Source organism: Cyanistes caeruleus, unplaced genomic scaffold, assembly GCF_971803275.1.
Source record: "Cyanistes caeruleus unplaced genomic scaffold, bCyaCae1.hap1.1 HAP1_SCAFFOLD_65, whole genome shotgun sequence".
Classification (NCBI taxonomy): Eukaryota; Metazoa; Chordata; class Aves; order Passeriformes; family Paridae; genus Cyanistes; species Cyanistes caeruleus.
This window is the reverse complement of record NW_028255884.1, coordinates 3,653,771-3,680,097: the sequence shown is the minus strand read 5'-3', so window position 1 is coordinate 3,680,097 and position 26,327 is coordinate 3,653,771. Positions and strand designations below refer to the sequence as shown.

The window sequence follows — 26,327 nt, the reverse complement described above, 5'->3', positions numbered from 1 at the left end:
TGTTTCTGGAATTTTGTGGGATTTTTTTGTACTGTTGTGGAATTTTCTGCTATTTTGTGGGATTTTGAGGAGACATGAAGGATTTTGAGGTATTTTCTTAGATTTTGTGGAAATGTGTGGGGATATTGTGGGATGTTTCTGGAATTTGGTGGGGTTTTGAGAACATTTTTGCATTTTGGTGGGATTTTTTTAGAGTTTTATGATATTTTGTGTAGACTTGAAAAATTTTGACGGATTTTTCTTGATATTGTGGAATTTTGTAGAGATCTGGTGGGATGTTTCTGGAATATGGTAGGGTTTTGAGAAGATTTAGGGAATTTTGTGGGATGTTTATGGAATTTTGTGGGATTTTTGTGGAATTTTGTGGGATTTTGAGGAAACGTGTTGGAGTCTAGAAATGCAGGGACATTTCTCTGTCTATTCAATTATTTAAAGAATATATGAATCATATATAATATTGACAGAAAGGCTTCCATATATCCCTGAGCAAGCCAGAGTTTGTTAGAAATATAATAGAAAGTAGAAAAATGTTTCTTTTAACACTGAGGTGAAAATATAGATTTTTAGAGGGTTTCACACGTGGAGTAAAGATGAAAGAAAAAAGGTGTAGTTTTTAATTTTTCTTCTTCCTTCTTCTCCATGCTTCTGCAGTTTTTAGAAGCACAAAGAATGATCGGTTTAGAGTTAGTCGCGCTTTTAATTACGTGAGTAGATCTAGAAAACCTATTTGTTGATAATAACAATACACGTGTCTGTAGTTAATAGGGTAAAAATTGGTATAAAGGTGAAAAGACCGCGTGGTTCGGGGCCATTTTGTATCATTAGAACGAGATGAGCCAGGCTGTGGTGATTTAAGCTTGTGCAGCTCGTCTGGATAGACCTGCCAGGTTTTTGTAAGGATCCTTCAATAAACACCAGAAACCAGAATCTAATGAGCCCGGGAGTTTTCTTCGAATGTTAAGGACTGAGATAAGTGGAACTCCCCATGAGGGAGGATCCCAGAGGAATTCAGCCCAAAGGAGGCTGAGAGACTAGAGAAAAGTTATATCCACAGGGAATTCAGCACAAAGGAAGCTGAGAGACTAGAGAAAAGTTATATCCACAGGGAATTCAGCACAAAGGAGGCTGAGAGACTAGAGAAAAGTTATATCCACAGGGAATTCAGCACAAAGGAAGCTGAGAGACTAGAGAAAAGTTATATCCACAGGGAATTCAGCCCAAAAGAAGCAAAAAGAGAAAAGTTACACCAATCCCCATCCCACCCATCCTGCCCCACCCAATGCCCATCTCACCCCTCCTGATTTCCATCCCACTTCACCCAATCCCCTTCCAACCCCATTCCACCTGATGCCTTCAGAAGGCTGACCTAGAACAGAGGCTGGACAGAGTTAAGAATAAAGTTTATTAAAAGGCCTTAAAGGATACACCTTGGGCAGTACAAGAGCCTGGCCAGAGCTACACCCAGGACTGACCAAAAATGGCCACAAAAATGGACAACTCATCACAAGGTCTCACATTTTTAGAAGTTTAGGTCCATCTGGACATTGGGGCTCATTGTGCAGTGACAGCTTCAGATGATGAAGTCCCATCCTTCTTGTTTTCTCTCTTCAGTCCACCCTTGTTTATGCTTTTGGGCTTGGAACTTGTAACGACTGTCCTTGGTATCAAGCTAGAAAAGGAATTGTTTTGTCTACCTGTTGTAGTTTAAGGCCTGGCGATCTGAAGATTTCGGGATGTAACGGAAAGTTAGCAAAAACCCCTCTCTGTTAGGATAGTAAAACCTTCTGTAATTAGCAAATAGCACTCAAGTGTAACGTAAGCAGATGGGAGTAACACAATGACCCTAGGTTATAAAAGGTCAAATTCTCCTGCAATAAACGCCATTGCTTCACCATCCATCACATTGATGTCTTGTGGGTAGATTGGCCGGGTGGCCATGGGGGGAGGCCACGGTGCTGGCTCCTGAATTGGGGTGTTTGCCTTGCTTGGAAAACCTACACTACCTACTCTGTGAAGAGAGCTCAGTGACACCTAATGTGAAGTTCAAAACTACAAACCTAGGCAGTGCAGAACATGAAAGATATGAAAGCTAAAATTTAAGGCAACACACCCCGAGGGGCTGCAGAATCCAGTCATTTTGGGTGGGACTGAGTAGATTTCAGTGGCACTGAGTGGTTTTGAGGTGACAGATCGAACCCTCTCGTCTCCTTAAGTGCCAAGAAATGGAGACAACTCCACCAAATAACCCCACAACCCCTGAATACTCCCAAGTATCTCCCAGATTCCCTTGAAGCACTGGTAAATGTGAGGTTTTAGATGCCTTTGATGAATTTGTAGACTTTGATTCCAATTTTGTCTGTTTTAAAGAGATGAAGATGAATCAAAAGATAGAACCAAACCAGAATGACCACCAGCCCAGTGTGTTCCCAACACAGATCACTGGGAATGTGGGTCATCAGAGCTCTGCCCAACGTGGGTCCTCTGATGGGGGATGGAGCTGGAGCAGTGCACAAAGCTCTTCCTGCACTTGGGGCACTCACAGGGCTTCCCTTACCGGTGCCTCTGTTGGTGCTGGGTCAAGTGAGAGCTCTGGGTGAAGCTCTTCCCACACTGGGGACACTCATAGGGCCTCTCCCCAGTGTGGATGCGCCGGTGGGTGATGAGGTGGGAGTTTTGCTTGAAGCCCTCCCCACAGTCGGGGCAGCGGAAGGGCCTCTCATCTGTGTGAATCCGCTGGTGCAGGAGGAGAGTGGAGCTCGTCTGAAATCTCTTCCCACACTCAGGACACTCATAGGGCCTCTCCACAGTGTGGATCATCTGGTGGATGGTCAGTTGAGACCTCCGGCTGAAGGTCATCCCACACTCCCCACACTCATAGGGCTGTTCCCTGGTGTGGATCCTCTGGTGGCAGATCAGGCTGGAGCTGTGGCTGAAGCTCTTCCCACATTCCCCACACGCATAGGGCCTCTCCCCAGTGTGGATGCGCCGGTGGGTGATGAGGTTGGAGTTGTGCTTGAAGCCCTCCCCACAGTCAGGGCAGCGGAAGGGCCTCTCATCCGTGTGAATCCACTGGTGCCGGAGGAGATGGGAGCTGGTCTGAAACCTCTTCCCACACTCGGGACACTCGTAGGGCCTCTCCCCAGTGTGGATGCGCTGGTGGATGATGAGTTGGGACTTGAAGCTGAAGCCCTTCCCACATTCCCCACACTTGTAGGGCCATTCCCCAGTGTGGATCATCTGGTGGCGAATCAGGCTGTTGCTCTGGCTGAAGCTCTTCCCACACTCCAAGCACTTGTAGGGCTTCTCCCCATCCTGAAGCTGCTCATGGACCACCAGCTCAGAGCTCTGGCTGGATCTCTGCCCGCCTTCCCGGCACAGGGTGGGTCTTTCCTCCTCAGAGCACCCTGGGATGGGTTTGGAGCCCCTCCTCCGGCAGGATCTCCATGGCTTTTCCTCCCCGTTGGATTCCTGCACTGTGGTACCGCTGAAAACGGCCTCTTCCACGAGGTTCTGCCGTGGGGATTTGTCCTCCCTGGTCTCCATCCTCAGCTCCTTGTCTGGGGGAGGAAGGACAAGGAGAGGATGGGATTTGCCTCCGTGCCAGAGGGAAGGGGAAGGAGATCCCCCCAGTGCGTCCCCGGCAGGACGGCGTCGGCAGCAGGGTTGTCCTGCAGCCGGGGGCCAGGCTGGGCTGGGAGATGGAGCAGGAGAGAGGGGGAAAGGGGCACTGACTTCCTCCTCACCTGCCTGGGTGTCCTGGGGCATCTTCCTCTTCCTTGCAGCCTCCTTCTCCATCCAGCCAAGGTTTGGGAATGGGAAATCCTGGTTTGGGGAAATACAAGGGATGAGGACATTGAGTTTGAAGGTCCCTCTGTCCAAGCTCATCTCTAGAAGTCACCGGATATCTGGGGTCCATAAAACCTCCAAAAAACACCAAGATTCAGCCCTGAAAATGCCTCATAGGGGTTCCCCATCTCTAGTCTCTCCTGTTTCGGGTTCAAGGGTTCCCGCCTGTCCCAGCTGCTGGGAGTCAAGCTTGTACTGGGGACAACCTGTCTGCTCGGTCCCTACCATCCCCAGGCTGCTGGGAGTGCCAGGAATCCGAAAAGTTCCCCCTGTTTCCATTTCCCCACTTAGGGATGGTGAGACCCCCCAATGTCCCCCCAAGTAGGATTTTCCGCTCAGCTTTGGAGTTCCACATCTCCAAACATCCCCCCCCCCCAAAATAAACCCAACTCAGGGACCCCCCCAGGGATATCCAGGCAAAGCTCCCACTCCCCCATCACCTGTGGGATGGTGGGTGATGATCCCACAGGAGGGGGCTATGAATTCAAGGAGTGCTCAGCCTTGTGGTTCCTTCTCCTTTCCCTGATCCTCCTTTGTCCCTCCTCTTCCTCCCTCTCCTCCCCTTCCATCCTTCCTCCTCCTCTTCCTCCCTAACCCCACCTCCTTCTCCTACTTCCATCCCTTCTCTCTCTCCTTCTTCCTCCCTCCTCTTCCATCCCTCCTCCTCCTCCCCCAGGAGCAGTGACACCCTCGGTGCCCCGTTCCCAAACCCCTCACAGCCCACGGCAGGAGCGGGGATGGAGCCGGGACAGGTCGGGATGGGCAGCGCGGGGCTCTCCGCTGCTCCCACCCGCTGGGGACGGGGGGAACCCGGCCCGGGGAAAAGGAGAGGGAAAGTGGGAAAATTGGGGGCTGCAGATCCAACCTGGGGCTGGCTGGGGACCCTGGCTGGGGACTGCCAGCCCTTGGGGCTCCTCTGGGGAGATGTGGGACCGGGGAACACAGAGAGGGCTGGGGGATCCCAGGAGTGGCAGCACTGGCAGGGACTGGTTTGTACTGGGATCATCCTGGCAGTGGCTGAGATTGCACTGGCTGTGTACTGACATCATACTGGGATCATACTGGGATCAGACTGGCAGTCAGTAGGAGCCTCCAGGGGGCAATTGAGACCAGGTTGTGAGGAACTGGGAATATGCCCTGCGCTCCCCAGAACCCCAGGATCGCCCCTCATATGTCCCATGTGTCCCCCAGACCCTTCAGGATCCCCGAGTGCCCCCTCACTGCCCGTTCGGGACCCCCCAAAGTGTCTCTGGATCCCCGAATGCTCCCGACCCCACAGATTCCCCTTCTAGCCACTGCTGGGAATTCATCTCCCATCATCCCACAACACAGTTCCGCGCCCAAACCTCCTGCCGTGCCCCGCGCCCTAAAGAGCCCGGTCACAGCTCCGCAGGTTCCCCCCAAGTGCTCCCGAGCCGTATACATTCACCCCGAGCACCTGCAGCCATGGCTCGGACGCAAAAATATTCTCCAAGCGCTTCCCCACACCGCCAAACGCGCCTTCGAAGCCACTTCCGGGACTACAGCTCCCATCATGCTCCGCGGCGCCCATAGAGCGCTATTCCAGCCGGGACTTCATCTCCCGTCATGCCCCGCGCCTCACCGGAACCCATTGGAGCTGCGCCTACAACTCCCGTGATGCTCCGCGGCACCATTAAGCCTCATTATACCGGCGCCTACAACTCCCATCATCCCCCGCGGCCCAGAGATTCCCTGTTACAGCCCCCCAAGTGCCCGCCCGGACCCCGAAGGGCCCCCAGATTCCCCTCCCTGACCTCCAAGTGCCCCCCTGGACCCCCAAGTGCTCCCCCGAACCCCGAATTGTCCCACAGAATCCCCAAGTCCCCCTCCAAGTGGCCCACCCGGCTCTCCCAAGTGTCCTCCAGACCCCCAAGTTCTCTCTAAATTCCCTCCCCAGACCCAAAACTGCCCCAAATGTTCCTCAGAAAAGTCTCCATTGACCCCAAAGTGGTCCCTTTTACCCTGTCTGAGAATAATTTAAAAATGATGATCAAAGGACTAAAATAGGAATAATGAGCATAAAGGGGGTGAAAGAGTGGTCAATTAATTAAAGAAGGGGATTGTGGTGCTTAGAAGCAAGGATCAATAACGGGTTTCGTTCCTAAAAATGTATCAATTCTTTTATAAAAATATAAAAAATAGGTTATAAAAATACAGAATAATATTATTATAAAAATTATTTTTTTTATTAATTAATTAGATTTTAATGATAAAGAAAAGTTGATAAATGTTCTCAATGTTTTGGGATGTCAGTCCCAGCTGGGCGATGTCAGACATGCTGAGGCTCGGGGTGAGGAGCAGGTTGTCCAAACAGGGGCAGCCCACAAGGGGCTCATTCTTCTCTGTGACCAGACCTCCTCAGGAGACATTCAGCATTAGGATCACTTGGGGAATGCTTCTGACACCTCTCAACTAGAAAATAAAAAAATACACCCTTGATTTAAAAATCAAAAAAAAAAATGTGGTGGATTTTCAAATCTTCCTCCTTAACAGAACTCCAAACTGACTCCAAGCAGCTGCACAAGCCTTGGACTTGAAGACAGTGGAAGGAAGAGAAAGAGCCCCCGAGGCTTTCTGTATTTTAATGAAACCCAGGGTGCATTTGGGGCTGAGTCCAGCACCCTCAGGCACTGAGAGAAGGTTGAAGACGCTGCTCAAGGAGTCAGAAGCAAAACTCCAAGTCCCTTGGAGCATCCCTGGGCCCCACTGACTGCCGGCTCCTGGCACACTCAGCCATGGCATGGTCCAGTCTCACGCTGGGACACCTCCTGCACCAAAATTCTACCCTGGCAGGGACTTTTCTTTCTCCTCCCCTCCAGGCTGAACCTGGCAAGCTGCACTTTGGGGAGGTTTCCTTCTCTTCCCACTGCCAAGGAAAGCTGTGTCTCCTGCTGTTCACAGACAGAGAAGAGCTGCTGGGGGATGTGGTGGTTGGAGGCTGCCTGGTGTACAGTGACCATGAAATCATCGAGTTTTGAAATATTCTATGAAAGAAGGAGGGGCATCAACAAAACTCCTACACTGGACTTAGGAAGAAGAGACTTCAGCCAATTAAGGTTGCAGATTTGGGGAGTACCAAATCAGGTACTGAGTTTTTCTAAGGGAAAGAGCCTTTTAAAACAAAGGATTCCAGGAAGGATGGACACACTTCAAGAAAAAAGTCTTGAAGGAGCAGGAACAGCCTGTCCCCCTGTGACAAAAAATGAGCCAGTGAGGAAAATTATCAACCTAGGTGGGCAGGGAGCTTTTGGAGGAACTCAGGGAAAAGATGAGAGTGCATCACCTTTGGACAGAGGGGCAGGCAACTCAGGAAATGTTTAAGGATGTCATTAGGTCATGCAGAAAGAAAAGCAGAGAGGTGAAAGTTCAATTAGAGCTTAACATGGCTGCTTCTGTGAAGGATAATAAAAATGTTTTTATAAATACATTAATGGCAAAAGGAAGGCTATGGACAACCTCCATTCCTTATTGGGGGAGATATGGAAACCAAAGATGAGGAAAAGGCTGAGGTACTTAACTCCTTCTTTGCCTCAATTTTCAACATCAAGACAGGATTTCCTCAGGACAAGTGTTCTCCTGAGCTGGTAGATGAGGACAGGGAGCAGAAGAGCCCTCTGTAATCCAGGAGGAAGCAGTCAGAGACCTGCTGAGCCACTCAGATGCTCACAGGTGGATGGGATCGGATGGGATCCATGCTAGGGGGATGAGGGAGCTGGTGGATGAGCTCCCCAAGCTGCTCTCCATCATTTCTCCTCATCAGTCCTGGCTCACTGGGGAGGTCCCAGAGGACTGGAGGTGCCAGTGTGAGCCCATCCCCAAGAAGGGCTGGCAGGAGGCTCTGGGGAACTGCAGGCCTGTCAGCCTGAGCTCGGTGCCTGGTGAGGTTTTGGAACAGATCCCCTTGAGTGCCATCACACAGCACCTCCAGGATGGCCCAGGGCTCAGACCCAGCCAGCGTGGCTTTAGGAGGGGCAGGTCCTGCCTGACCAACCTGATCTCCTTTTATAACCAGCTGACCCGCCTGGTGGGTGCGGGAAAGGCTCTGGATGTGTCGAGCTGGACTTCAGCAGGCCTTGGACACGGAGAGCCGCAGCATTCCCTGGAAAAGCTGCAGCCCACGGCTTGGACAGGAGCACTCTTTGCTGGCTGCAGAACTGGCTGGAGGCCGGGCCCAGAGAGTGGTGGGGATGGTGCTGCATCCAGCTGGTGTCCAGTCCCTGGTGATGTCCCCAGGGATCTGTGCTGGGCCCAGGCCTGGTTAATATCTTCACTGAGGGTCTGGCTGAGGGGGTCGAGTCCAGCACTCACAAATTGCAGATGACACCAAGCTGGCTGCGAGTGGGGATCTGCTGGAGGGCAGGACAAGGAGACACAGCCTTGAGCTGCACCAGGGCAGGTTTAGGCTGGACAATAGGAAGGAGTTCTTCCCAGAAAGGCTGATTGGGAATTGGAATGGGCTGGCCAGGGGGAGGTGGCAGAGTCACTGTCCCTCTCCAGTGGTCTGGGGGAGTGACATCAATCTCTGCTTAATAACTGATTTTGCTTTAAAACAATTGCTTCAAAAATTCTTCCTGTTACACACTGAGTGTCTGTGCTGGTTTTATATTAGTTGATATTTGGTGAGGAGGGAAGAAGCCACCCATGCAAATGACTTTTTCTAGGAGGGAGCTGCTAAGAGCTTCCTCTGTGCTTAGCAAAACCAACAGCTGGCTGGCTCTGAGAATTGTCAAGGTATTAAATAATTTAGAAGCTGTATCCTCCTGTGTGAAATCCACATTTTAAAGACAGGCAAGCCCAGGAAAGCTCTCTGTTGTTTCCAGCTGTGAAGAGTTAACTGGGTGCTGGTCAGGCCGGCCCTGCTCCAGCCTGGCCTGCACCGAGCCGGGCTCCGCCAGGCCCCGGGAGCGGCTCTGGGCTGGGCCAGGCCCCTTCACCACGGCCCGCACGGCCCCAGCGGCTGCCGGGCACAGGGAGGGGAAGCCATCGGCCCGCAGCTGGGATTGAAGGGAGCAGGGGCCTGGGACCAGCCATGTGGGCAGAACAGCCACGACTGCTCTGGCCGGGCCCCCTGAGATCTTGGCACAGCCCCAGCGCTGCCTGAAATCCATCACCGTGACTGCTTCGGCTACTGCCCGGCAGAAACCATCATGAGCATCTGCAGGTCTGGGTGAGATATGAACTCTTTCTGTGCACAGATGAGACCTGCAGACCTCCATCCTCCCCTTGGGTGAGAGAAAAGGACAGAGTGGGAGACTAATGCCACAAGTATGGTAGGCTACACCTGTCTTCATGTATCATTGAATTAGAGAAATTCTCCAGGGCAAATTATGCAACACTTCGCCTCACAATCCATCAGTCTTAATTACAGTAAGTGGTAGATCCTAATAACAATCCAATTAGAACAAATCAACATGGTGTGAATGGCAAGAAGAATTTGCTTGTCAACAGATGAATATGTCCCGCTCAAGAATGAACAAAATCTGCCTTTACTTGGAAGAAAGTAAACATGGAGCAATGCAGTATTTGGGTTTTATCCAGTGATAAATGGGGCAAGAAGTTGTAACAACTCACCTGTTTTACAGAACACAAGTACTGATACAGCCAATGGTGCAACCACATTGAAGGGATCTTCAGGACATTCCTTTATTTCTTAACAAGGAATGGGCAGCAAAATGCTGGCATTTATCTGAGCTGGAAGCCGTGTTCCTCTCCTGTTTCTCCTTGAGCACACTGTTCTCTGCAGACTTCACTGTGCAGCCCATCAATCCTCTTCTGGCCAACAGCTAAATGGCACAACTACCAAAACACAGGTGCCAGCATCATCACCCCAGCATTATTCCAGCACTGCTTTGCTGGTGCACAGGAACATAGAATGGCTTGGCTTGGAAGGGACATTTAAAGGCCATCTAGTCCAGTGCCCTGCAGAGAGCAGGGACACCTTTAGATCAGGTTGCTCAGAGCATGAGCTTGAATGTCAGCAGGGATGGATGCCCACCTCTCTGGGCAACCTGTGCCAGGGTTTCAAAACCCAGAGTGTATAAAACGTCTTTCTTACGTCTAGTCCAAATCTATCATCTTTTAGATTGAGAACATTCCCCCTCAGTCTTGTCACAATGGGCCCTACTAAAAATTCTGTCCCGTCTATTTTACAAGCCCCCTTAAAGTACTGAAAGGTAGCAATCAGGTCTATGTGGAGACTTCCAGGGTGAACACCCCCAGCTATCCCAGCCTGTCTCCAAAGCAGAGGGGCTCCAGCCCTCAGAGCATTCTGTCCCTCCTCTGGACCAGCTCCAACAGGACCATGTCCTTCCTGTGCTGGGCACCCAGAGGTGGATGCAGTACTCCAGGTGAGCTCACACCAGAGCAGAGGGGTGGTGGAATCACCTCCTTCAAGCTGCTGGGCACCCTCATTTGGGGGCACATGGCTGGCTCATGTCCAGCCTCTCACCTTGCAGCAGCCACAAGTCCTTCTCAGCAGGGCTGCTCTCCATCCCTTCATCCCCCAGCCTGTGAGATCAGCTGGGCTGGGACCCTGTCATAGCCCTTGGACAGAGCTGCTGGGCAGGATGAGCTCCCTAGTGAAGGAGGCAGATCCCACTCCCCACACAATTCCACCCTGGCCATGAGGTCACAGAAGGCTCTGGGGTGACAGCAGGCTGAGGTGACAGCAGGCTCTGAGGTCACAGAGGTCCCAGAGCCCCGTGGTTGCCCAGCGCCACAAGGACCGAGCAGTCAGTCCTTGACCACGACTGTTGTGGCAGCAGCGGCGGCGGCAGCAGCGGTGCTGACATTGGGACAGCGGTGTCAGGACAGTGGTGGCAGCAAGAGCTGCAGGACTGGCAGTGGGCAAGGCACCATGGCCTTTGCTCTGCGCCTCCTCCTCCTGCTCCTCCTGGCAGTGGCCCTGCCTGACAGGGCTGCCCAGGCTGCTCCGTGGCGAGCAGGGCGAGCAGGTGAGCCGGCGGCCTGGCTTCCCTTTCCTGGGACAGTGCTCCCTTCTCCCTGGGAAGTGTTGGGGATGGTTTTCCCCAGGGCTTTAGGGAGGGTTTTCTCTGTGGGAGGGAGAGAATCCTCAAGGGCCCTGGGCAGGTCCTGCCGCCCATCCAGGGATGTTGCACGGGGCCTGCAAAGAGGGTGGAGAGTGACCAGAGCCAGCCCAGAGCTCCCCAGGCCCCTCTGCAGCTTTGGCCATGTCCACTGACATGTGGCTCCCATGGCCTTACCCAAACCCCCTTGCAGTGCCCAGTTCCCTAAAACAGAATGGGATCCCAGCACACCATGGAATGGTTCTGATCTGTGCTCCCTTCTAGACTGGGATCGTGACATGGAGTACCTGAAAGCCCTGGCACATAATGGTTTGAGATCCATGGAGAATGTTGGAGGCAAGTTTTCAATGTCCCTTTCTGCACAGAATAATCAGTGTCAAGGTGGCAAGAGCTCACTCATGTGCCATTTCCCTTGAGAGTCTGAAGATTGATGGATTCTGGAAACCTCGCCCTGCTCCCTTCTGGAGCCCTGAGTGATCCCACAGCATTGTTGTCAGTGGGAGGAAGGAGCATTTAGCTGTCAATCCTCTTCCCATGTTTAATGCCAGTGTCTCCTTCCGTGTGCTCTGTGCAGCCACGGAGAAGAGCAGAGAGGGAAGGGCCAGGCCCAGGGCTGTGCCCCAGGTCTGTGCCTTGTGTGGCTCCTTTCTGGCCCCAGGGAACCTGAGATGCTCCAGCTGCCGCTGCCAAGCCCTGGCCCTGCCTGGGGCTCAGTTCAGAGCTGCTGGCAGCTCCAGGGAGTCCTTTCTCCCCTGACTGCCATGCAAGGGGCTCCTTCCATCCCAGTGTGGGGCCACTGCAGGCACGTGGTCCCCCTGCTCCTGCTCCTGAGTGGAAGGTGGAGAGGAGGGAGTGCCTTGGAGGGCAGCAGTCACCCAGGTGCACTCACTGCCACTCTGGCCTGAAGGAGAAATGGAACTACTTTCCATTAAGGTCCTCCTAGATGGAAGAACCAAGACACAGAAGACAAGAAATCCCTGGAGGCATCCCAGCTTCTGGACAAGATGCTGAGTGATCTGGAGAGACGCCGTGGTGGGTCCATGTCCCTCAGCCTTCTCCTGAGACTCAGCAGCCGGGGGCTTTCTCTGCACATCTGGACACTGTGCCCGGCAGAGCAGGAAGGGATCCATGTCAGCCTCGCTGCCCTGCTGCTGCTTTCATGGCCTGCAGGGCTGTTTCCCAGCCTGGCCTGGCTGCAGCTTCTCCCCAGCCTCTGCAGGAGGGCATTTGGCATCAGCTGACAGGGAGCCCAAACTGCACCATGGGTCATAAACAACCTAAGATCCCCTGCAATTTCCCAGTCTTGGGCTATATCGGGTGTAGGGGCTGTTTGGAGGAGGGAGGGCCCTGGCCCAGCCTCAGTAACCTGGGTGTTTTCCTTGTCCTTATCCATGATTTGACAAGTATTGCCTCCTGAAGATACCACCTCACTTAATGGCAAACAGTTCTATCTTATCCAGCTGTCCCTTTTCATTTCTCAAGTGCTGGAGGAAATGTCTGTGCAGACAATGACATATGCTAGAGGAAGAAATGTCTCTGTGCCAGCTGCTGATGCAGGAAAGGAGGAGATGCCAGGCCCAGACACAGGAGGTAATTGCTGTGCTGGGCTCTCCCTCAGTGGGGCTGTGTGCCAGCAACTCTTCCCCCATGGCTGGCCCTTGCACGGCTGAGCAGCAGCCAAAGCTGGAGGTGCCGCGGCTTCCAGGCCTTTGGAGCTCATTCCCAGCCCCTGGGAATCGGGATTCCTGCACCAATGTCCCTCCCACTGCAGCTGCTCCTGGAGCTGGCCCTAAGCATCCAGAGGCCCAAGGCACAGGAGCAGCCCCGAGTGGGAGCCCTGCTGCGATCCCAGGGCCACAGCCAGCCCTGGCTCCCAACTGGGCAGGGGCTGCACTGGCCCCTGACAGGGCCTGGCTCTGTCCCCTTGGGCTGGGGGAGCTGTCACAGAGCAGGGAGGGTCAGGGGTGGCAGTGGCTGCTCAGGGATGGGTTTGGCCAGTGGCCCTGGAAGGAGCCACTGCCCAAGCAGCTGCGCTGTCCCCGGGCTCTGCTCCCGGCCTTCTGGGCTTTGTTGGGTGTCACAGCCTGTGCCAAGGCGTGCCAAGGTACCTGCAGGCCCCAGCTCTGGGGGAAACAGAGAATATCCTGGCCGTATCCAGTGTGCTGCCAGCTCAGCCGTGGAGCACAGCACAGGCTCACGCTGCACATTGCTCCCACAGAAGCGCTTGGCAAGTCCAATATAAATGCTGAGAATGCACCGAGCACCCCAAGAGTGTTCTGCCCGCAGGATGTGCGCAAGTCCTGCATGATAGGCACTGTAGTGACACTGTTCACAGTGCCCCTTTCCATGGTTCTCTGCTATGTTGGATTCCGGTGGTGGAAGGACAAGAAACGGTAAGTTGTTGTTCATCCCCACCCTCCAGCTTCTTGAAAGGCTGCTCATAGTCAGGAGACATTCTCAGTGAGGCTGCTGTGGACTTGTGGCTAGTCCTTGGTTGCCCAAAACACTCTGCTGAGAGTTCTGCTGCTGCCCAGGCCTTTCATTGGCCTCTTAATTGCTGGGCCTTGTCCTGGGGAGCCCGCTGGGGCTGCAGCCAGTGCTGGCTGCCACTGAGGCTGCCTGGCCAAGAGCAGCCCCAGGAGCAGCGGGCAGAGGCAAAGCAAGGTGGGCAGGAGAAAGAGCAGGGACGAGATTGCCCTTGAAAGGCAGAGGCGCTCTGGGGCCCGCTCCTGGCCAGGGACCCTGCCCAGAGCCATCCCCTGCTCTCCAGGGCCTTGAGGGGCAGCTGTCCAGCTGGGCCAAGCTGTGCCAGCAGCTCCAGCCGTGCTGGGGAGCCTTGGCAGCTCTGGGCCCTGCTGTGCAGGAGGGTCTCTGTGTGCCAGCAGCAGCTGGGGGCCTCAGCCACCTCTTCTCTCCACAGTCGCCCTGCTGCAGCTCCAGCTTCCCGGCCAAGAAGGCACGACTCTCCCTCGCCCCCAGGGAGCCCAAAGACTGTCCGGTTTGACAGCTCTCAGACGTGGCCTCAGAAGGAGGAATCGTTCCAGAAAGCAGAACACCAGCACTCCGTGCCTCCTCCACGGCCCCCCATCCCGGCTGTGAAGCAGAAGCCCCCTGAGATCCCCCCACCTCCTCCCCTCCCGAGCCGGCCACCGTGGTCCAGTTAGGACTGAAAGTGGGCCAGTCACGGCAGGGCTTGGGCCACCAACAGCTTGGGCCATCTGCTCTTGGCTGCAAATAACACGTTACCTGTGGGTAACAGCCAGAGGCAGTTTTCCTACTGTTTTACTTTCAACAGGGAAGGGCTGAAGATTCTTCCCATGCCCTGTCTCATCCTTCACTCTTTTGATTTCATATAGCTAGGTGCTTGCTGAATCTTTTCAAAGAACTTTATTAACACTTCATGTTTTACCCCACCTAGCAAGGGAAAAAAAAAATAAAAAAATTCCTCAATTTAGACTTCATTTTTACTGTGGTTGAGCCTCTCAATTTTTGAGCAATTGATTTTCCATGGTACTTCTTCCCTTTTCCTTCCTATCTACCAAAAGTTCGTCTGGACAGGAAAATCAACAGAATTACTAAGATTCACCTCAAAACCCAGAAGAGAATCTAGCACAAAATATTCTCCCTGTGTACTGCAAAACAAGAAATATTCAAAGGAAAATACTGTGGGAGCTGAGGCTCGTGGAACTCCCAGAATCCTGAGCCTGCAGAGGAGGCAAACAGCCCTGGCAGTGGCTGAGGGGAATTCTCCTCACAGACTCCTCAGAAAGTGTGTCACTTCAGGAGGGGAAAGCTTTTAAACTTTGCCTTACCTTCCTCCTGTGCTAAAATGTAAGGCTCCTCCTGAGAAAATACTGAGCTACAAACAATTCTCTATTCCTCAACAAAGATACTCAGGTGCTCGACTTAGAGTAAAACTAAATGTGGTCAGAAATTTCCCATCAAAGCCCATTTGCAGAGAACCCCCACCATATGTGAGCAAATATTTATTAGCACGAGTTCACTCTAAAGATTGCTCCTTTTTCATCCCAGAGAGAATATTAGAACCATTTGCTCTTGACAGGACTCCTTGGATGCCCCCCAGACCTGGCTCCTCACCACGCCTTGCCTGGGCTGTTCATACAGCCGGGTAGCGCCACCTGACTTTGCCACCCTGTTCAGACCTTGGGCATGGCTGGTGCCACGGTCCCCTCTGGTGCCACAGTCCCCTCTGGTGCCACGGTCCCCTCTGGTGCCACCGTCCCCTCTGGTGCCACGGTCCCCTCTGGTGTCACGGTCCCCTCTGGTGCCACGGTCCCCTCTGGTGCCATGGTCCTCTCCTGGCTCGTGGCGTGTCCCTGCTGCTGGAGGAGTCCTGCTCATGCTGCTGCCGGCGTTCAGCAAGGCCGGTGCTGCTCCCCAGCCAAAGAGGGACTAAAATCACTGCTTTTGGCAGCTCATTGGAACAAGTTCAACACTTCCTCATCTCTATCACAGATAAAAACCCACATACTCCTAAAACGCACATACCAGCATTATAAACTCACCTCATCTACAGAGGTGAGGAGGCCTGGGCAAACAGAAGGTCGGCTTTCAAGCACATTTTTAACTTAGTGGAAGCACTCAGCTGTTCACGAGCCTTATTTGCCAAACTGGACTGTGTGATGTTATTCTCTTGCTCGTGTTAAAGAGGAGCCAGGGAGAAATTAGCTAAGAAACCAGAAACATTTGAGACTCAGGCCTGGCACACAAATGGAGCAGGGTGGCACCTGCCCGCTTTTCCCGCATCCCTTTTCCTGACAGACAAAGGCGGACGCAGCTCTGCTGGGGGCACCATGGAAAGGGTTCTGATCTGTGCTCCCTTCTAGATTTAGATCAGAACATGGATTATCTGAAAGCCCTGGCACATGGCAGATTGAGATCCATGGAGAATGCTGGAGGCAAGTTCTCAGTGTCCCTTTCCACACAGAACAATCAGTGTCAATATGGCAAGGGCTCACTCACATCCATTGCCTCCTGAAGATGCCACCTCCTGTAATGGTTAACAGTTCTATTGTTGTGGTGTGTTTTGTTTGAGTGGTTTCTCCCATTATTCCCCTAAGTCATTGGTTTGCTCCTAGTTTGTATCTTCCTACCCACCTATCAAATCCTGCCTCAAGCCCACCCCTTGTTTTCTCATGTTCCCCATCTGTCATTACACCCATTTGTCAGTCTTCCCTTAGGCCAGCCTCCTACCTGAGCCACCCCTCTGGAAATCCCCTGATCTCCAATGCTCCATTGGCCCATGTGACCCACTCTGCTCCCCTTGTTTCCCCTATTGTATTGTAGAATGGAACCTTCCACTCCTCCCACAGCTTCTTCCTATTGGTTAAAATTTTGTACCCTCCCTCTGGCCTCCCCCATATAAAAACCCCACACACAGTTGTGTTCTCAGTCTTCAGTCCCTGGGCCCTCCAGTGGGCCCAGGAGGGACAAAAAAAGCCTTTGGAACCCATACTGGAGGTCTCCTCCTCATCCTTGTCTCCACCATGTGCCTACCAATATCCTTGTGCCATGGAGCATTTGCTCTAAGCCGCACCTTGGGTCACCCCGCTGCCGAGTGTCACGATCCCCTAACACAAGTGGGAGTCGTGAGAGGTTCGTTTGAGCTCAGAGTGCAAAAAGGACACCAGGGGATTTCAGTTTAAATCACAAAAGCACTAAGGCATCTTTATTTTAGTGCCAGCAGCAAGGGTTATGTGATAGATGAGAGGGGGAGAGAGAGAAGGAGAGAGAGAGAGAGGGGTAAAGAGCCAATGTAAAGAGAGAAAAGAGGTGGTTATAGCTACCAACAGACGAGATGGGGTCGCCGGTGTCTTCTTCCATGGGGACATCTCTCTCGAAGAAAGTAACTTGGATAAGTCACTTTTACAGTCTGTTTCAAAGCGAGGGGCAGCTGGCCAAGAGGTGGGGAAATTCCCAGGCTATTGTGATGAGACCCCTTGCTCTGGGAAGCAGGTGTAAGGTACAGAACAGGCCGCTCCTTACGAGTCCCTGCTCAGCAGCAGGAATGAAGGCAGTGTACCTTGACAGCACAACAAGCACACCTGCAAACCATCACCTGGCAAGCTTCCACCTCAACCAGGCCAGAACCCCTGCACAAAGTCCCTTGGGGTCTTCAGGGTCTCGGTCTCTGTTCTTGTGATGGTTGTGGGGCAGGTGAGGGAAACTTCAGACTGTCTCTTACACCCTAGTAACCCCAAATGACACTAATGAACCCAAATTACCACAAATAACCCCAAATTACTCTAAAGGACCCCTCTGATGCCTCACCTGACCCCAAATTACCCCAATGACCCCACAGCTGACCCCACAGGGCACGGACATTTACCCCTTGCTGAACTTGGTCCTAAACAACCCTGAATCCTTCAAAAATCCCCAAATGTTTGACCGTGGGAACTTCCTGGACGAGCAGGGTTGGTTCCAGCATAATGAGACCTTCTCGGCTGGTGGGCACCCCAAAACCCCCAAAAATCCCATAAATCCTTGGGGTGGGGTTCTAAATCCTTCTGGAATCCCAAAAATCCCCAAATTCCTTTGGGGTGGGGCCCTAAATTCTTTTGGAATCCCAAAAATCCCATAAATCCTTTGTGGAGGGGTCCTACATCCTTTTGGGATCCCCTAAATCCCATAAATCCTCGGGGTGGGTACTCCAGACCCATTTGGGACCCCCACCCCTGAAACCCCCAGACCATTTGGGGACCCCAATCCCAAAGCTCCCAGACCCTTCAGGGACCCCCCAGACTCTGAAGCTCCCAGACCCTTTAGAATCCCCTAGGCTCTTTTGGGATCCCCAACTACTGAAACCCCCAGCCCCTTTTGGGACCCCCAGCCCCTTTTGGGACCCCCTGACCCTTTAGACACTCCCACCCCTTTTGGGACCCCTAGGCCCTTTTGGGACCCCCTGACCCTTTAGAGATCCCCACCCCTTTTGGGACCCCCATCCCTTTGGGACCCCCAGCCCCTTTGGGACCCCAGCCCCTCTGGAGACTCCCACCCCTTTTGAGACCCCGGACACTTTGTGGTGGGGCGGTGCTGACGCCCCCTCCCCACAGGGCAGCGGCTGTGCCTGGGGGAGGCGCTGGTGTGGGCAGAGCTGTTCCTGTTCCTGACCTCGCTGCTGCAGCGCTTGCGGCCGCGACCCCCGGCACCCCCCGAGGAGCTGCCCACGGCCCCCCTGGAGAGCGGCTGTGCCAACATCCTGCCCTGCTTCCATCCCCTCCTGCTGCCCCAATGAGACCCCTCCCAAATTCCAGACTGCTCCCCAAATTCAGGAACTGCCCCGGGACCGGGACCCTTCCTCATGGCTGGAAAATCTCCCCCCAGATCCTCCCCAGATTCCACTCCCAACATCCCCCTCGCTTCCAGCTCAGGATGGTGCCCTGATGAGACCTCTCCTCAAATCGCACTCCTGAGATGCCTCCCCATCGCTGGAAAATCTCCCCAAATCCAACCCAAACCCTGCCCCAAAATCGGGAATCCCACTTGAGACCCCTCCCCAAATTCAGGCCTCCCCAAAGTGCCCCTCCTCAGTGGGATCAGGACCCCTCCCCATCAATGGAAATTCCCCCAAACCAAAAAAATTCTCCCCAAATCCCCCTTACCAAAATCAGAACCTCTCCCAGGACCCCTGAATTTCCCCCTAAAACCACCAAATTCCTCCCCCAAAATCCCAAAATTCCTCACAAATCCCCCCCAAAACCAAAAACCCCCCATACACCCTCAAAAGTCCCAGATCCTCCCAAGACTAAAAAATTTCCCACAAAACTCCAAATTTTCCCAAAAATCCCAAATTTTCCCCCCAAAATTCTCCCCACCCCCTAAATTTTTCCCCAAAACCCCCAAATTTCCCCCCCAAAACCCCAAATCCTCCCCCTAAAAAACCAGAAGTTCTCCCCAAAACACCAAATTTCCCCCCCAAACCCCCAAATTCCCCCCAATTTCCCAAATTCCACCCCAAAACTCAGGAGATCCCCTGCAAAAAACCAGTGACCCCTCCCAAGAAACCCCCCAAAATTGCAACTCCTTTCCTCAAAAATCACCAAAAAGCTGAGAACATAAATTTTTTATTTCACATTTTTCACACTTTGGGTAGGGGGGGAAACCCCAGATTTCCTGGGATTTTTCCCATTTTTTTGGGGATGGGAGTGCCCCCAACTTTTCCAGCACCCTTGGCGACACCTCTCCAAAATTCCTGCCCCAGTCCCCCCAAATTAAATGCACATAAATAAAAAGAGGGGAAAAAATAGGGAAAAAAGGTAAAAATAAAAAAAAAAAAGAAAAAAAAGACCACCCCCACCCCATTTTGGGGAAAGGGGGACAGAGGAAAAATTGAGGGAGGGGGTGATTCCCCCCCAAAGAAATTGAGGGACCCCTCAAAAAAATTGTGGGAACCCTCTCCAAAAAAAGCCCACTTTGAAGAATGCCAAAGCCACCAAAAAATAGAAAAAAAAAACAAGAAACAAAACCCAAAAAACAAAAAAGGATAAAATTTGGGGGAGAACCCCCAAAAAATGTGACAAAAATGGGGGAACCCCTCCTTGAATCCAAAGAATTTTTCAATTTTTTTTTTTTTCCCAAAAGCAGCAGGTTCTTGGGAGTGGCAGGGGAGGAGAGACCCCCTCCAAATTCCTGGGGCTGTCCCTGAGATCCAGCCGAGGTACCTGGTCCTGGAGGGGGACAAAAAGGGCATTTTAAGGAAATTAAAGGAATTTTGGGGGACTTGGGTGAATTTTAGGGAATTTTGGGGGGCTCTGGGGGCAGGTCTCAATTTTGTGGGGTCTTGCGTTCCGGGGCCGCAACATCATGTCCACGGAGGCCACATTTACCAGGAACCAGTCGGGGACACCAACGAGATGGGATTCTGCTCAGGAAACCATTTATTCAGCTCAGGAACAAACTCAGATCCAGAGACAGCCCCAAACAGAGGCAGGGAGATGGGGTTTGAGAACCAGGGTGGAGTTCAAGGTCAGGGACCACTGGGAACACAGCAAGGGAAAAACCCCAGGGGCCCAAACCCAATCAGAAATCCCTGGGCTGCCACCCCACGAGGGGCCCAGGATGGAGTTTCTTCCTGGGCTCGCAGGGCCCAACCTTCGAGGCAGAGGCTTCCCTTACCGGTGCCTCTGTTGCTGTTGGGTCAAGTGAGAGATCTGGGTGAAGCTCTTCCCACACTGGGGACACTTGTAGGGCCATCTCCAGCGTGGATACGCCGGTGCCTGACAAGGGTGGAGTTGTACTTGAACCCCTTCCTGCAGTCAGGGCAGCGGAAGGGCCTCTCATCCGTGTGAATCCACTGGTGCTGGAGGAGATGGGAGCTGCTCTGAAACCTCTTCCTGCATTCAGGACACTCATAGGGCCTCTCCCCGGTGTGGATGCGCTGGTGGATGGTCAGTTGGGACCTCTGGCTGAAACCCTTCCCACATTCCCCACACTCATAGGGACGTTCCCCAGTGTGGGTCCTCTGGTGGGTGGTCAAGTTAGAGCTGTGGCTGAAGCTCTTCCCACACTGGGGACACTCGTAGGGCTTCTCCCCAGTGTGGATGCGCCGGTGCCTGATGAGGTGGGAGTTTCGCTTGAAGCCCTCCCCACAGTCAGGGCAGCGGAAGGGCCTCTCATCCGTGTGAATCCGCTGGTGCACGAGGAGAGTGGAGCTCCTCTGAAACCTCTTCCCACACTCGGGACACTCGTAGGGCCTCTCCCCAGTGTGGATGCGCTGGTGGATGATGAGTTGAGAGCTGAAGCTGAAGCCCTTCCCACATTCCCCACACTCATAGGCCCATCCCCCAGTGTGGATCATCTGGTGGCAGATCAGGCTGTTGCTCTGGCTGAAGCTCTTCCCACACTCCAAGCACTTGTAGGGCTTCTCCCCATCCTGAGGCTGCTCATGGACCACCAGCTCAGAGCCCCAGCTGGATCTCCGGCCGCCTTCCCGGCACAGGGTGGGTCTTTCCACCTCAGAGCACCCTGGGATGGGTTTGGAGCCCCTCCTCCTGTGGGATCTCTGGGGATTTTCCTCCCCGTTGGATTCCTGTGCCTTGGAGCTGCTCAAAACGGTCTCTTCCATGAGGTTCTGCTGTGGGGATTTGTCCTCCCTGGTCTCCATCCTCAGCTCCTTGTCTGGGGGAGGAAGGACAAGGAGAGGATGGGATTTGCCTCCGTGCCAGAGGGAAGGGGAAGGAGATCCCCCCAGTGCGTCCCCGGCAGGACGGCGTCGGCAGCGGGGTTGTCCTGCAGCCGGGGGCCAGGCTGGGCTGGGAGATGGAGCAGGAGAGAGGGGGAAAGGGGCACTGACTTCCTCCTCACCTGCCTGGGTGTCCTGGGACGTCTTCCTCTTCCTCACAGCCTCCTCCTCCATCCAGCCAAGGTTTGGGAATGGGAAATCCTGGTTTGGGGAAAAATACAATTCATGAGCACATTGGAATAGGGGGTTCCTCCTGCCCAAGGCCCTCTCTAGAAGTCACAGGGCACCTTGTGCCCATATAAACCTCCTAAACACCAAGTTTCAGCCCTGAAAACGCCTCCCAGGAGCTCCCCATCTCTGGTCTCTCCCCTTTGCTGTTCATGGGTTCCCCCCTGTTCCAGCTGCTGGGGGTCACGCTTGTACTGTGGGTCCCCCATCTACTCGGTCCCTGCCCTCCCCTTGCTTCTGAGAGTGCCAGGAATCCAAAAAGTTCCTCTCATTTCTGTCTCAACATTTAGGGATGTTGGAGGTTTTTGGGGTCCCAGGGTCCCTTCTCCCCTTATTCTCTTCTTGGGGGTGCAGGTGGTCCATGGAGACCCCCCTGACCCCTCTCCAGGCTGTTGAGGGTCTTGTGAATTGCGGCGCTCCCCTTCTCTGGGGGTCCTGGGGGACACAGGGCTCTGCTCCTCCAGGCTGCCTCTGCCAGCAGCTGCCACCAGGACCCCCCAAGGGGCATTTTCTGCTCAGCTTTGGAGTTCTTCATTCGCCGAACATTCTCCCCAAAAACCCAACCCAGGGACCCCCCAGGATATCTGGGCCGAGCTCCCCCTCCCTGGTTATTGCTGGGATGGGGGGGGTGATGATCCCATGGGTGGGGGACTGTGAATTTGGGGAATGCTGGACTGGGATATACTGGGTGTGACTGAGATAATACTGGGATAACAAGCACCTGACTGGGGTTACTGGGAGTGTCTGGGAATGGCTATGGACATGCTGAGAGCAACTGGGATATACTGGGAACACACTGGGAACAACGGGAACCATGCTGGGGACAACTGAAAGCAACTGGGCATGACTGGGACCATGCTGGGAGGGGATGGGACTATACTTGGGGCTACTGGGTGCAACTGGGATCACACTGGGAAAAACAGGGAGCAACTGGAACCACGCTGAGGGCAACTGGGATCTAACTGGGATCACAGTGGAAGCAGCTGGGCCATGCTGGGCAAGACTGGGACCATACTGGCAGCAACTGGGACTGCACTCAGAGTGACTGGGAGTGGCTGGGAGCAACTGGGAACAGCTGGAACCACACTGGGGGCAACTGGGAGTGAGTGGGACCATGCTGAGATGGACTGGGACTATTCCAGGGACAACTGGGATCATACTGGTAGCAACTGGGAAGAATTGCAACTATTCTGGGATCACACTCAACTGGGATCATACTGGGATCACAGTGGGAGCAGCTGGGTCCATGCTGGCTGAGACTGGGATCCCACTGAGGGTGACTGGAATCATACTGGGATTGACTGGGAGTGGCTGGGAACAACTGGAATCATGCTGAGAGCAACTGGGAGGAGCTGGGAATGACTGGGAGCGTGCTGGGGCTGACTGGGATATACTGGGAGAGACAGGGAGTCCCAGGGATCACACTGGAGGCTACTGGGGTCACACTGGCACTGCCAGGGAGCAACTGGGGGCCACTGGCCTCATACTGGGAGTGACTGGGATTAGACTGGGAGTGACTGGGATCAGACTGGGAGTGACTGGGATGATACTGGGAGTGTGAAGGAAACTGGAAAATTGGGGAAAAAATGGGAAAAAAAGCAGGATCAATAAAAGGAAAATAGAAGGGAAAAATCAGGGGAAAAAAATAGAAAAAACCAGGATGAAATAAAAAAAAAAAAAAGGGAAAATCAGGAAAAATTTGGGAAAAAAAGAGAAAAGTCAAGGAATAAATGGGAAAAATTGGGGAAAAAATCAGGAAAAGAAAGTGGAAAAAATCTTGAAAAAAATCAGGAAAAATGGGGAAAAAAATCAGGACAAAATAGGAAAAGAAGGAAAAATCAGGAAGAATTGGAAAAAAACCTGAGAAAATCAGGAGAAAAACTGGGAAAGAACTTGGAAAAACCAGGAAAATAAAGAGGCATAAAATCTAAAAATAGTAGAAAAATAATGGGAAAAATTTCGGAAAAAAACAGGGAAAACTCAGGGAAATTTGAGAAGAAATTGGGAAAAAGCTAGAAAAAAAATGGGAAAGGAAGATAGAAAAATCAGGAAAAAATAGGAAAGGCATGGAAAAAAAAAGAAGTGAAAAAATGGGAAAAATCAGGGAAATATCAGGAAAAGAAAGCCAAAAAGACCCTGGGAAAAATCAGGCGAAATCAAGAAAAAATTCGGAAAAAAAATTGAAAAATCAAGGAAAAAACAAAAATGTTTGAGAAAGCTTGCAAAAAAATCAGAAAAAAAATGTGAAAAAAAAGAAAGATCAGGGGAATATCAGGGAAAAAAAACAGGAAAAGGATTAAAAAATCTGTAAAAAATCAGAAAAAAATAATGAAAAATTTCAGGAAGAAAATGGGGAAAGCCAGAAAAAATTGGGAAAGGAAAAAGGATAAATCGGGAAAAAAACTGGAAAAGAATTGGGAAAAAATGGGTAAAATCAAGAAAAGAGAGAAAAAAGAAACCTGGGAAAAAATCGGGAAAAATCAGTAAAAAAATTAGGAAATACAGGGAAAAATGGGGGGAAATCAGGAAAAGAAATGGTGGAAAAAACTGGGAAAAATCAGAGAAAAAAAAATCAAGGGAAAAATGAGGAAAAAAACCTGGGGGACAAAACCTGGGAAAATGTTAAAAAAATTGGGAAAAAGCCAGGAAATATTTAGGAAATGAACAAGCATAATTTAGGAAAAATTTGGAAAAAATGGGGAAATATTGGGACAGATCAGAGGGAAAAATCAGGAAAAAAAAATGTGAAAAATGAGAGAAAAATCAGGAAAAGAAAAAGGGAATAAAACCTGAAAAAAATCAGAAAAAAATGGAAAAAATTGGGGGAAAATCAGGGAAAAAATTGGGAAAAATCAGGGAAAAAATGGGAAAAAACAGAAAAATCAGGGAAAAATTTGAGAAAAAGTTGGGGAAAAGATAAAAAAATTTGGGAAAAGAAGAGAGAAAAATCAGGGGAAAATCAGGAAAATTTGATAAAAAACTGGAAAAAAATGGGAAAATTTGGGAGAAAAAGGAGGGAAAAAATCAGAAAAAAAGCAAGGGAAAATTAGGAAAAAACTAGGAAAAAACAGAAAAAAATGGGGGAAAAAAAGAGTGAAAAAATTGGAAAAAATATTGGGAAAAAAACTGGAAAAATCTGGGACAAAATGAGGAAAAGAAAGAGGAAAATAATCTGGAAGAATCAGGATAAAATGGGGATAAAAAATGGGAAAAAAATGGGAAAAATCAGGAAAAAAACAGGATTAAATCCCCCTATCCCATTTTTCCATGGAATTTTAGGAATTGCCTACCTGGGAGATCGTAGAAGAATTTCCAGACCTGAGAATCCAGGGACTGGGGAAAGGTGGAATTGCAGATGAGCTGCTCAAGGTTTTTTGGAAGACTGATGGCTTGGTCCTCTTCCAGCTTCCAGAACATTGGGATGAATCCCACACCTCCTTCTGGCTGGAAATCATGGAAAAATCATGGGAAAGCTGTGATTTAAATTCATGAAATTTTACCACCAAAGCACCCTTTTTTCCCACCAAAATTTCTATTTTTTTTCCCCCAAATTTCAATTTTTGGGATAATTAAATGGGGAAGATAGGGGGAAATGGGGAAAAATAAGATAGAAATTGAGGAAGAATGGGGAAAAGTTAGGGAAAACTACAAAAATATAGGGGAAAAGTGAGAAAAATGTCAGGAAAAATGGAGGAAAATGCGGGGAAAAAATGGGAAAAAACTGGATAAAAATAGGGAAAATTTTGGGATAATTGGACGGAAATGGAGGAAAAATTGGGAAAAATGGGAGAAAGAAATGGAAGAAGATTGGGATAAAATTGTGGAGAAGTAAGATAAAACCAGGATAAAAATGGGAGAGGGGGGAAATGGGGAAAACTGGGACAAAAATAGGAAAAAAAAGGTAAAGATGAGGCAGAAATGGGGGAAAATTGGAAGAAATCGGGGAAAATCGGAGTAAAAATGGGGAAAAAACTGGGAGAAAATGGAGCAAAAATAGCATAAAATGGGGAAATAATAGATTAAAAATTGAAAAAATGGGAAAAATAGGAAAACATGGGGGACGATTTGAGTAAAAATGGAGGAAAAATAGGAAAAAAAAAAGGGAAAAAATGAGGACAAATGAGATAAAAAAGGGGGAAATTGAGAGGAAAAGAAAAAAAATGGGGAAAAAATTGGGGAAAAATAAGAAATAGGATTAAAATAGGGGAAAATTATATGAAAATGGGATAAAAATTAGAAAAAATAGAGCAAAAATGGGAAAGAAATGGGATAAAAATGGGGAAAAATTGGATAAAAATGTGGAAAAATGTGATAAAATGGAGACAAATTGTACTCTAATAGGGAATGACCGGGAGTGATTTGGATTATCGTGGGGTGCAGAGGAAACTGGAGCCACACGGGGGAGCAACTGGGCAATGCTGGGAGCAGCCACTGCCGGCACCGGGAGCCCCGAACCCCTTTCCCGGCCATGCCGGACCCGCATCCCCCCGGCCCCTTTGCCGGGGCTCTGCCGCCACCGCCACCGGGACCCCCCAAAAACACCTCCCGGGGACCCCCGGGGTGCCCCCGAGGGGCATCTGCGGCTCGGCTCTGGAGCCCTGCCATCCCCAAACATCCCCCCCAAAAACCCCAAAGCCAGGGAGCCCCGGGGGATTTGGGGCGAGCTCCCCCTCCCCGGGCACCTGCGGGATGGGGGGCGATGGTCCCGAAGGAGCTGCAGATGCAGAGAGCGGGGAGCGCAGGTGGAGCCTCCTCTGCCTGCTCCAGCTCTTCCTCCTCCTGCTCCTCCTCTTCCTCCTCCTCTGTCCCTCCTCTGTCCCTGTGCGTGGTTCGGAGCCCTCGGGTGAGCGGGGCCGGGCCGGGACACGATGGGAAAGGGCTGGGTCCCCCCCAAACCGAGCTGGGGGCAGCGGAGCTTTGGGGGAACAATGGGAACGGGGCGGGACAGGGGAACAGGGGGAGGTGGGAGCACTGAGGGTCCCCCA

The 26,327-nt window shown here is 51.7% G+C and overlaps 1 protein-coding gene and 1 long non-coding RNA gene across 2 annotated transcripts in view; both read right to left on the bottom strand.

The window, feature by feature from the left end:
- Positions 1–26,327, bottom strand: part of LOC111944753 (uncharacterized) — a 245,903-nt gene that overhangs the window by 218,964 nt on the left and 612 nt on the right. Inside the window, 4 exon segments of the mRNA XM_086872437.1 lie at positions 2,473–3,390; positions 13,119–13,122; positions 20,049–20,124; positions 20,127–20,961. Of these exon segments, the coding sequence (XP_086728563.1) occupies positions 2,473–3,390; positions 13,119–13,122; positions 20,049–20,124; positions 20,127–20,961 (1,833 nt within the window).
- Positions 9,491–10,474, bottom strand: LOC147647213 (uncharacterized). Its single transcript, XR_015281660.1, has 2 exons — positions 10,316–10,474; positions 9,491–9,663 (listed from the first exon to the last, which is right to left on the bottom strand). It is a non-coding gene; the product is annotated as an uncharacterized LOC147647213 (long non-coding RNA).